Below are 12,821 nucleotides of genomic sequence, written 5' to 3'. Positions count from 1 at the left end.
ACAGTGGCAAATATTTCATGAGATGATTCAGTTTTAAAATATCTCAGAATAAACAGAAGCAATGCAAGCTAATTAATTATGACAATGTCATACGCCCATAAGAAAAACAGGTCAAATCTTGAAAGTAATCAGAACCTTCTCCGGCCCTGTCTGAAATGCAAAAACATACACAAAATGAGGAAATCAGCCTCATAATTAATTTACTATTGTTTAATAAAGCCTCAGGAGTGAGCATTGACCTCTCCAACTTCAGATATCTAAATGCAGGTTGAGCCAGTTGCTGTGGTAATAAAAACAATAGAAGAAATCTGACAATTTTAAGTCTATATTGGAATAAAATAATTTGAGCTTACAAATTTTCCTTTCTCTCGGCTGATTATAAAGAAGCACAGGACAATCTCTGCACTATGCCTCCCATCCTATGTTTCACATCCAGAAATGTGTTCTCAGCCCACCATTTGTGTCAAGCAATACAATTTATCCTACATCTCTTTTACTGTGACCTAAGCAGAAATAAGTGGTATTGGTATGTTCATGCAGACGTTTCTGCTATTCAGCTCAAAATGGTAACTAATAAAATTTCAACAGCTTGTTTGTGTCCTCTATAAAAAACCATGAGAATTAGCAAAATGACAGCTTAAAACTTCTGCATCTGTGCTGTGACTGAAGTTACATGACCAGTTAGCACAAATTCAGAAATGCATAACTCAAGAAGGGTGGGTGCAATGCACTGTTTCAAGTTATTCTTACTATGTACATAACAATAATGCCTCAAGTTTCCAGCTAAGATCAAAGTCCAACCATATTACAGGGTTCAGACATTCATAATAACACTTTGTCTGCTGTGGATGAAAACATGCCACTGCAGCACCAGAGGTTGATACTACTTCCAGGTGTATCCTGCCTCCTTGTCCATGGAGATGTTGTGTCTCCAGAGGGAAGGGCAGCAGTAAAGCCTAAATGCTACATTTAAGCCACTGTATCTTTCCCTCTGCAGGGGAGCAAAATAGCAGATCACAGAATCATAGAATGGCTTGCGTTGGAAGGGACCTTAAAGATCATCTAGTTCCAACCAAGACACCTGCGGTCCCCTTCAGCTGCAGCTGTTACACTCACTACAGCTGAGTCCTAAAGGAGCAGATCTTGTTTCAGCTAATGTATAAAACAGATGTGCCACGAGAGAGGTGAACTGGCTTCCCAAGATCATTCAGATGATCATAGAGAAAGCCGAGACAGACCCACTACACGGTACTGTCTCCAAACTAGCTACTAAATCAAAATCTCTTATTTCTCAGAGACAAGTCTTAAAATGAGGCACATACTAATGCAGCAATGCCAATGGCCAGCATCAAACATCGGTGGGCAAAGCCATGGGGTTTCAAGTGCATGGTCTTAAAGACCAAGTAGGTCTCTGGTAAGTCTAACAGAACCAGGGGTAAGGAATGAAGGGGGAATTCTGCTCTATTTACTTACATTTAGATCACCATACAAGTACAGAAGTGCCAAAGGGTGGGAAAGGAGGAGCAATTCTTTCTCCTACATTGTGGTACAGTAATAGATATGAATTGAAGTGACCCTTACTGCTGCTGAGGTCTCAGCTCACTGGCCATTGAATCCACTCTTTGCTCAATGCAACCTTCTCCTATCTGCAACCAGAGCTTTACAAATTAACCTCACTGTCACAGTGATTGGTGGGTGTGGGCTTATTTTCTCCAGTGACAAACAGCTGATGTTTGACTCTTTCAGATCCCTGCATAATCCCTGCAAATATTGTTCAAGTGCTGAATTCCTAAGCAAGCTGAAAAATGCATTATTTAAAACACGATTGTGTTCCAGCATTGCACAATATTAATATTGCTCAAGGTACTTAATGCTTGCACATCTAATGCATTTATACAGTAATTTGATAAATTTTAACCGAACTTTTTAATAACTGTTTCTAGTTATTCATTAATTTGTCAAATTTGGACCAAATGTTTCATTGGTCTCTACATGTGCATATATCATTGGTTGCACATTCATTCTCCTCTTCCGCACGACAAAAAATTTCCACTTTTTTGTGAAGATCTGCTCTTCATTTGGTCTCTCCTGTTAGACAAGGTGCACCTCAGTTGGATTTCATTTGTGTTTTCAGTTTGGCAAGACCAGTGAGACATTCATCTCTCCATTTTCTCCTGGCATCCAAGACTTTTGGTACAACTGGAATTTTTTCAGACATTGCCTGGAACAGAAAATTTAAGATGATTAAATCTCAAGTTCTGAATAGAAAGTTTCTCACCAGCATTGTTTTCCTGTTTTCCCGTGTCAGATCAAGTCAACATCCACACAAACTACAATGTAATTTCATACTCAACAGGTCACTAATTCTTTACATGGATGACCAGAAATCAGCCAACCCATATGAGAAGAAAAGTGTTCCCACTTGTATAAGGTTATCCTGAATGTGACAATGAAGATGACTACAGAAACAACAAAACATCAGCCTCTTCCCTCATTTTGCTCCACACAGCCACTGCCTAGTCTCTTTGACAATAATCTTTTATCAAGCAGGAGGGAGGCAACTGGGCCATTTACGTGGCTGAAAATGTGCTCTAAACCAGATTCTTGTGTGTGGTTTTAAAGCTGTCATGTCTCTTCTGGTTCCCAATAAATGTAATGAGGGATACCATGTTTATTAAAAACATTTTGTCTTAAGTGTCAGTTATAATAAAAATGATAGAGGGAGACACAAAACAAACTCAGGGGAAAAAAAGGTACTTCTGAGTGTACAACTGAAGTTCTTAGAAGTGCCAAAGAAAAAGCAGGTTTTTTGAGAGAGCAGGTAAAGATTACAAGGTCATCTTTGCCAAAAGAGTACCTGAGGTCTTAGGCTTAAAAATCAAGTGTTGAGAAACTGGGTAAAACCAGGACCTGCTACCAATGACTGGCAAGCTGTGGTCACTCCAGAAAAAAATCAGCAGGAGGGACAGAGAAATAAGATAAGAAATGTCTAATGATTTACTCTAGGAAAGGATACTTGCAAGCCCATCTTTAGTGTTGAAGACTGAAGATAATAAAGAGACACAGAAACAGATGTTGAAGTGGAATCCAGCTTTTTATAAAAAACCCCAAAGTCTTTCATGCAAATTAAAAGCTGCTAATTGTGAATGACTCCACAATTATTATTGATTGTTATTATATGCAATCTATGTTGTTAAAGCATAAAAGAATTCTTTTCCTTTTTAACATAGCTCATGTTGAAATTGCATTAACATAAAAAGAAACAAAACAATGCTATCTTCCAGACAGACTGCCTCCATATTTCGAATGAATCTCTGATAGCTGATCAGAAATGATCCAACACATACACGTATTCTTTAGTGAAGCATTTAAAAAGGCAGAGTTAGGAAATACTTCAGTTAGTTCCTATGGTCATTCAAAACAGCCTACATAGTAAGTATAAACAAATTGTGGGCTTAGAAATGTTAATAGATAAACTAGATCCCAATCCAGAACAGCACTTTAAAACATCTTTAAACGTGCAAGTAACCTTACCAGACTGCTCACATGCTTAACTTAAACATGTATTTGCAGTGCTACAGACTGGAACTCTAGTTTGTAAAGCACACAAAAACAAGAAAAAGAACACCCAGAAGGAAAAAAGCTACAGGGTTTATACAGCAAGGAATCTTCTTCCTTAAAGTACATATTCACACAATAAGTATAGACTACGGATACCTATAGCAGCTAACTGAAATGGTACAAATTTTAAAATAAAAGCTAATATTCTTTGTTCTGAGTGTCACTGTTTTTATCAATTCCATATTTACCTGATTGACTTTCTGCACAATTTCACCTGAAAATTCTGGAACTGGCCCAAAGGTGTTCAGAACAAGTCTCATTCCTTCAGAGTACCTTTCACAATAATTTGCAATACCTAAAAATTAGAGTGAAAAGTTAGATTTCAACAAAATTTCCTAGTTAAGGTCAGTAAGGCTGCCTGTGCTTAAGCACTGTCTTATATCAGAAACCCAAAAAATGGTCTGCTCTTATGATTAAGACATCTAATTGTCATCAAGGAAAAATGGATTCTAACCACCACATTTCCATTAAGGTTCATGGAAAAATCATTTAGGACACACCTTCATTGCAAAACCAGTTAATGTTACATACCAGCAGGTAATGCTATGTGAGGGGTGTAGTACACAACCACAGCTTTACTTGAGACAAGAAAGCCTCCTTGACCAGTGTCCACAAGGAGAGTGCTCTCACCTCTCCTCTCCTCCTGTTCAGTATGTGTCATATCCATTGCAGCATTCCTGTTATTATTTTTATTTATGAACCTGGAGTGTATCAAGAACAATGCTGAACAGATATGGCTGATCTATTTACCTGGTGAATGTGAACTCTTGAGCTGGATACGGCCTTCAAAGCTCACTCAGCCAGCTAGACTTGAAAACTGAGCTCCTACTGGCAGCTCACTTTGAATGAATCAGAACAATTTCTGGGTGGGTGTAGCTCATCAGTTCAACAGAGACATGCCAAATGCAGGCTGGGTAATCCAATTTACTTACTGCACATAATGTATGAATGAAAAGAAGGCTTACATAAAGTCAGCAAAATAGGAAAAGGTGGGAAAAAAAAGTTATGGGTCTAGAGAAGAGCAGCAGCATTAGTGCAGTTGATCTAAACATTGTGGCTGAAACGGCAACATGCAGGCCTGTATGCTGCACACCAAGCAGGGAGAGGGCACTGCAAAATCTTTCAAGTCTCAAGTGAGGGAAATAGACCAAGTTAGAATACACACATAGTCTCAGCCAAGGACTAAAAAAATAATAGTTTCAAAATAACTAACCCAAGGTAGTACTCCCAGCGTGAAATGTCAGTGGAGACAACTGCAATTTTAATTTAGTTTCAGCAATCAGGATCAACTGTATGCTGCTGGCTTGAAGAGGGCACTTGAGCAATGGGGAATATTGCTGGAAAAATCACTTTGCTTTTCAACTGCAAACTCAAAATTAGCAAATATTTGACTCCAGGTCTTTAGTCTTGGGAGTCCTTTGGTTCAAAGGTCAGGGCTATTGCAAAGGTGGATGAGAAGAGCCCTTGACTAGAGCATAGGGACAAGAAGGAGGAAAACAAATATGACGGAATCCCTTTAACTTTAATCCTTGTTGATACTAGCCAGGGAGCAGCTTAATCTTAAAGAATTAGCATTAGTAAACAGTGTGAGGCAGACAGGAGAGCACCCTAGAGATGGAGAAACAGGAAGAAGATGGCAAATGGGGTTGTTAAAAACAACCATCTCTCCTTGCATCCAGTTGCTGCACCCACACTGTGCCTCACTACCTCTAACTGGAGAACAAGAATGATGCAAGATGCATCTGGGACGGAGAAAGAGGATGATAGCTTCTTCTTGTCTATGTGGTTTGTTGGCTCCCTGTCTAAACCTCCATCTTCCCTGCACACGTTCACTTCATCAGCTTTGGAGAAAAAAGGCTGTGGGAGAAGGCAGATGTTGCAGCAATTGGGAACTATGAACACAGGGCAGAAATACCTCCAGGGAAGGCAGGAATTCCTTGAATCTTCCTTCCACCACTTAGTCACAGCTATGGCAGAGAGTGAAAGAACTTCTTCTTGAGGTAACAAAAAGTTCTAAGGGAGTAGTGGATGCATGATTATAGAGAAGGGGAATACCCTATCTTCCTTGAAAGTTCGAAACCCATCTCAGCATTTCTGACTTCTACAGTATAGTTACAGGAACAAGTTATCACAGGCTAGACAAGGGCATTGATTCAAGGCTCTTCAGCTGCCCATACGTATCTAGTACACACAAGGCTCTTTATACCACCACCAAAGGAATAAACTGCTACTTATTCAGCTTCAATAAGAGTCTGGGCAGTTTCCAAAATGGCTAACGAACTGTCCCACAAGAATTTGTCCAAATAACCACACTTCAGGTTTACAGGTCCTTACCTGAAGGACTTGCACTGGTGTGGTGCAAACATGGTTCTTGCTGAAATGCCTCTAGTTGCATCATCAAGATGAACACGACATTGATGAAGAAAAAATAACTCAGAACAGATATTTAGCTTAGAAACATGCATAAAATGCTTCACTGCCCCAAGAAGACCTCTTCGCAAGTGAAGTTCATAAAGAGAAAGGTGATGGGAGTAGCAGGAAGAAAGGGAAAATGCAACAGTATAAAATGTAGTATATTCATGCATTATAGTTTGTAAGCATCTTGAAGTATCTCAGCTTCTTCCTTTCTCTTCATAAGAAAGACAACAGGCATGAGGGATGCAAGCAAGCAAACTTGGTAAACCAGTCTGACAAGGAGACTACACATGGGGCAAAACAAGGAAGGCACTGAGATATTTGTGAAAGAGAGCAAGAGACAGGAGCAAGTGTTACTGGCATGGTCAGGGAACACACCAGGGTGCTTCATAATACTGAGTATTAACTTGATGACTTTCAACCTGATGAACAGCATAACAAGATACTGTAATGACTCAAAAAGAACTGCTAAGATGGTCAAGCCACTGATGCAATAGCATCAACAACTTGAAAAGACTGGGGTGGGGTTGACTTTAGCACATAAAATCTAAGAAGCAGCTGCACCGAAAGATGAGTATGGATGACAGTAGAAAAGAAGGGCCATATTTTAGGAACATCATGGAGTAATCTGACATGGTTAGGTTATGTTCAGAGAAACAACAGTCCCAAACTCTGTTTTACTGATGGAGGAATTACATTTCTAGACATTACAGCTCCAAGGGAAACTTTCTAAATGTAGTCCCTTCAGCAAAGGTGTGTCTGAACACAGATGCATGCTCTTAGTTAGGGTGTGAATTCACAGGACACTTCATACGCTACATTAATTCCCATATGAATTCACTTCAAATTCTAGTTGTGTGAATACTTTTGACTACCCTAAGACAGCAGTAGCACCCAAAAAAGTTTTATTCTCGCTGTTCCTATATTATCACCTCAACAGCAATGCACAAACGTTTCTGCAGGTCTGTGAGCTGGATCAAGGAATTAAATTGAGTCAATATGAACCACTCAGATGTGCTTTTTTTGCCCCCCCCAAAGCAGTTTCCTTCCTGTCTGTTGCAATTCAGTTCTCAATATGCTGGTGGGGTTTCTGCTTCTTTTGATGACTTGATGCTGTCATTTTATTTCATGTTCAAGGCTGTTGGCTCACTGCCATATATTCAACATTCCTAATACTCATGCATGGATTAACTGGTAACCCAAAGTAGCCTGGATAATAGGTTTGATAGGATCATTTATGAACTAACACAGCAGAAACAAGGCACTGGCACATAGGAAGTTCATGGGAAGATCTTGATGTATGCATCCCAGAGGGAAAGAAGAAACACTGATTTCAGAAAAAATAATTGGAATAATATTCCTTATTCAAAACCAAACAAAAATGTCATATCACCTTAAAAAAAAAAAAAGAAAAGACAGACTCTCCTACAAATAACACTATTTCTCTCACATGCCTCCTTCATGCCTACCATTCTTCCTCACTGATTAACAGAGTTTAAGATTGTGGGCAACTAATATCTTATAGATGTAAAGAAAGGTAGCTGCTGTGAAGCTGGTGAAGCTGATAGACAGGCTAACAAAAAGGATAGAGGGGGTTTCTTATATCTACCTCCATTTCCCTCCACTGATAAAAAATAGTATTAGTACAGTGCTTCAGAGCAGGTTGTCACAGAGTCATTTAGGCTGGAAAAGACTTCTAAGATCATCAAGTCCAACCATTAACTCTGCACTGCTCAGTCCACCACTAAACCATGTCCCCAGGTGCCACATCTACATGTCTTTTCAATATCTCCAGGGATGGCGACTCCACTACTTCCCTGGGCACCCTGTTCCAATGCTTCACAACCCTTTCCACGAAGTCTTTTTCCTTCGTATCCAATCTAAACCTTCCTTTGAGGGTTCCACCGCAAGGTGCAACTTGAGGCCATTCCCTCTTGTCCTATAACTTGTTTCCTGGGAGAAGAGATCGATCCCACACGGCTACAACCTCCTTTCAGGTAGTTGCAGAGAGCGATAAGTAGTTGCAGAGGCTCATCTACCCTGAGCCTCCTTTTCTCCAGGCTAAACACCCCCAGCTGCTCCTCATAAGATTTGTGCTCTGGACCCTTCCCCAGCTGTGTTGCCCTTCTCTGGACTCCAGCACCTCAATGTCTTTCTTGTAGTGAGGAGCCTAAAACTGAACACAGGATTCAAAGTGTGTCCGCACCAGTGCCGAGCACAGGGGTTCAATCACTGCCCTGATCTTGCTGGCCACACTATTGCTGATACAGGCCAGGATACCATTGGCCTTCTTGGCCACCTGGGCATACTGCTGGCTCATGTTCATCCACTGTCAACCAAGACCCCCAGATTCTTTTCCACTGGGCAGCTTTAAAGCCACTCTTCCCCCAGCCTGTAGCACTGCATGGGGTTGTTGTGACCCAAGGGTGGGACCCAGCACTTGACCTTGTTGAGCCTCATACAGTTGGCCTTGGCCCATGGATCCAGCCTGTCCAGATCCCTCTGCAGAGCCTTCCTGTCCTCCACAAAATCAACACTCCAACCCAACTTAGTGTCGTCTGCCAACTGACTCAGTGCGCGCTTGATCCCCCTTGTCCAGACCATTGATGAAGATGTTAAATAGGACTGTCCCAAATACTGAGCCCTGGGAAGCACCACTATTTACTGGGCCCCAGCTGGATGTAACTCCATTTCACCACCACTCTCTCGCCATTCAGACAGTTTTTTACCCAGTGAACAATACACCTGTCCAAGCCATGAGCAGCCAGTCTCTCCAGAAGAATGCTGTGGGAAACAGTGTCAAAGGCTTTACTAAAAGTCCAGGCAAACAACACACATAGCCTGTCCCTCATGCACTGAGTCATCTTACCATAGAAGATCAGGTTAGTCAAGAAAACCCTTGGCAATCAAGAGGAGGTCCATACTATTCCATATTATGTGAAGCAATAGTGGACAACTGAAGAGAAGTTAGCACTGGAATGGAACTATGAACATAAGCCATCACATGTCCTTACATCAGCAATTTTGATTTAAACTGATAAGGGCAAGAGCCTGAGTCAGTCTGTGAGCACATAAAGAGGAGCAGCTCTAGACTCAGACACAATGCATCTGCAAGGGCAGGAGTGAAGCAATACTTCTCATGATCCAAGTTATTGAACAATGGTGGAAGTGGTCCAGTACACAAGTGTACTAAATATGTTATTTTAGGGTTATTTTTAATTGAGAATATTATTTAATGTTAAAATAACTCTACAGGTGTATTTTGGTTTTGTATTTTGCAAGCCTATCACCAGACTACTCTTTCGGTTTATCAGTCACTTGGATTGTATTTCCCAAGTTTTCTTCCCAACATATTAATAGAAGCAATCATTAACTCTAGAAGCTGGATAATTTCTGCCATTAATAAACAACTTACCAGTTTCATGTGTTACCTAAAATTGGTTTGAGATGGGAAATTTCAGAAGTGTTTCTGTAACAATGACTACTTCCTGATAGGAAGAAGGAAGCTAAACTGGATCATGATGGAACACTAAATGCCAAAGAGCACTCCAGGAAGAGCCTCAAAACCAACCCAGATGGCTTACATAATTCCATTTATCTCAAGTAAACATTGTTTTAGAATTCAGGAGTCTAAAATATGGATAAGAAAAAAAAGGATTCACAAGCATGATTTGATCTCTAAAATGGATTGCCATTTTTTTGGTATTAATAAACATTCTGTTTCAGTTTTATGTTTTAGTAGAGGCAGTTCAACAAGTTATTCTGACAGAAGACCCTGTGCATGGATGGTTCCTGCAGAGGATGGCATGAGAGCTTAGTGGAATGGTAGGGGCTGGACAGGACAACCCTGGCCTGCAAGACTCCAGATAGTTTGCTGTGCTGAAGGCTAGTGCTACATGCATCTGTTTTATATAAGGAATGTATTTGGTTATACTGAGTAAGTCTAAAATCACTAGAGAGAATAGAAACTGCTAGATATTAATATATCAGAAGAGGAAAACTTTTAGAAAGGTGCCTCTATTTAGAGAATGAATGTTGTTTACCTAACAATACACAAAAGCAAACACTCTGTGACATTTAATTTACTGATATACAACCAAACTGACAAGCTGAAAGACTCTGGTAGAGCATCCACAATTCCACATTCTTGGCAAATTGCTTAGTTGGCCTTAAGAGACATAAGCTTCTGCTAAGTAACTAACCAAGAAGTAGAAGTAAAATAACACTTTAATTGTGCACTGGTATTTTATGATCTTGGTTTCTTATTTTTATTTTACTATTGTATTCTACTTTTGTTTATTTTACTGTTGCAGGGACCTCCTATGTCAGGGACCATACAAAAGCAGAATAAAGGCACAGCCCATAATATAACAAGTTAGTTTTTAGTTGACCTTCATTTCTTGAAGTTTTTGTGTTTTGCTAAAGTCTTTGCTCAGTCTTTGTAACACTGATCCACAATTTTTCTTTCATTTTATGAAATTCACTTTTTATTTAGCCAGGATTCACATATACTATTCCAAAAACATCTAAAAATCTGTCTTAATTATGCAAGACAGATATTGAACCATTACTTGACTGCTTTGTCAAGTCAACTTCTTATGCACAGTATTATGTGACTAAAGTAATTTTACTTCACTCAGGATCTAAGCCAGCTTAAAACACATCAGCTCCAGTGATATTTACACCAAGCTCTTGATACAAATTCGGCGAGGGCAGCACTCATCCATGGAAAGTGATTTTCTGTTGACACTGGACTATCAGCTGAACTTTTTCAATACTTTCTTTTCCTGACACTCAGACAGTCCTGAACTATGGGTACAGCAATGCTGTCAAAGCACTGGGATGAATCTTGGAAAAAATTAATTACACAGCTAGTGTTTTAATGATTTGTCATCTTTCATCTGATCGTTTACAATAGAATAGTCAATATCCATTTCCTTTCATCAACCTCAAGTTTTAGGTAAGTTTTCCTTTTCTTACCATTACAATAGAGACAAGCAATAGTTGCAGCAATCCTAACATGGTTTTATTATACAACATTTCCAGAGTCTTGTGCAATGTAAGCCTTCCCTTCATATTCATAACATTTTAAACTACCTACCTTCTGCATTAAGATGCATGGTTTCCAGAGGTCCAATAAATGCATATCGCATTCCCAATCCATCAGACATCACAAGGTCTATATCAGTAGGAGACATTACTCCTTCCTAAGCAGCAAAAGTAGAACAGGAAGGAAGTGTGGTGAATGCTTGCTTTTAATATAAAATTTCACAGGTTTTGTATATAATTAAAAAATTAAAGAAGTAATAAAAACTGAGGTCAGAAATAGCAGTTAGCTTGCAAAGAGAAACAAAACTGCTTGCCAGAAATGTCCATCTGTTATGCAAGCCTTCCTATGGTTCAGTATAAGCACTCATTCACATCTCTAAGATTGCTGTACTTCATAGTCCAACTACACTTTGATACATTTTTACAGTATTTTTTAATTTATAAATTAATATACTTTTTACATACAGTATGTACTATTTGTACACAGTAGTTTGCCTGATACTTATTACTTTCAATAATTCATGTACTAAAACTAAACTAGAGCTGTGTATGTTAACCAATATCCTTTTTTTCCCCAGAAACTGAGAATCAGAGAAGCAAGCAAGCATGACACTCTTAATAGCACATGACCAGAAGAGTTTACATCAAATCTAAGTACCATAGTAACTCTTTCAAATACAGGAGTTTTGGTTGGATGTTATACCTTCCCTCATATTCTCTTGGGCTTGGATTTTTTGGGCAGAGTCATAGTTAGCAGAATGGCAGTGCAGCAGTGGGTACTACTCCTGAGGCCACCTGCAAAAAAAGCTGGGACCAAACATGCAGGCAATACAGTTGCCACTCCCTCCCAAAAAACATTCATCAAACATTCAACCTACCCAGTCTCGACCTGCCCAGGGTTCTCAAGTTCATTGCCAGCCTCCCATTTCAGAGCTGGCAGGATACAGACGATGCAAAATGAAGTATTTTGATGTTAAAACCTGAGCACTGCTATTCCACCCACAAGGTAGCACTTACAAGAAAGCCAACGCCTCCATCAGGTTAGGGCAAGCACAGGAAAGCTTGTAAAACAATGAGTTACAGTTCATTACCTTAACAGATTTATTCGAGAAGAACACTATTTATTACATGAGGTTGTTTTCACCTACTAGAAAGATATGAATTAACTAAAACTTGTTCTAACCAATTCTGTCAGACGAAGCTTAGTTTCAAGAATTTGTCCTCTTTATTCACAGAGACATGAAAACATTTCCTTCGGGTTTAGGAAGGCAGAAGAGGTTCTGAACTGCTTCTAATTTGTCTTCTCACCCTACTCTGAGGTGCTGTCCTCACTGAGTGCCTGTTTCCTAACAAGCCCCTTTGAGCTGCAGAATACAAATACGTATACACATTTGCTTGGCCAAAGACACATCTTTTTCTGTTAAATTTCCCTCTTGCAGGGCCCTGCCTGGATGCCCCTTTATAATATACAGGCATCAGCTAGAGTTACAGGCACACAGGACAACAACCTGTGGTAGACACTGACATCTGAGCTAGACATCTAGACTCTCTTTGTAATCACTAGGGAGAAAAAGGAAATCAGCATCCTAAAGCAGGCTCCTAGAATAGATGAGTTGTGTCTTAAAAGGGCCTAATTCTCCTCACTGATTGAAAGATGAGTAAGGATCTTAGATGTCAAAGTCTACACTGTAGACATCCCATCTTAAGTGACTTAATTCTCACCCCACAGTGTCTTC

General features: G+C 39.7%; 1 protein-coding gene across 1 annotated transcript in view; it reads right to left on the bottom strand.

The window, feature by feature from the left end:
• Positions 1 to 362: 362 nt before the first annotated feature.
• Positions 363 to 12,821, bottom strand: part of CRYL1 (crystallin lambda 1) — a 47,941-nt gene continuing 35,482 nt past the window's right edge. The window contains exons 6-8 of the mRNA XM_032679231.1: positions 11,138 to 11,243; positions 3,810 to 3,916; positions 363 to 2,221 (exon numbers count right to left, since the gene is read on the bottom strand). Coding sequence (XP_032535122.1) covers positions 2,108 to 2,221; positions 3,810 to 3,916; positions 11,138 to 11,243 — 327 coding nt within the window. The 3' untranslated portion in view covers positions 363 to 2,107. The remainder of the gene's footprint in view (positions 2,222 to 3,809; positions 3,917 to 11,137; positions 11,244 to 12,821) is intronic.

This window comes from Chiroxiphia lanceolata, chromosome 2 (genome assembly GCF_009829145.1).
Source record: "Chiroxiphia lanceolata isolate bChiLan1 chromosome 2, bChiLan1.pri, whole genome shotgun sequence".
Taxonomy (NCBI): domain Eukaryota; kingdom Metazoa; phylum Chordata; class Aves; order Passeriformes; family Pipridae; genus Chiroxiphia; species Chiroxiphia lanceolata.
This window is presented reverse-complemented; position numbering and strand designations above follow the sequence as displayed.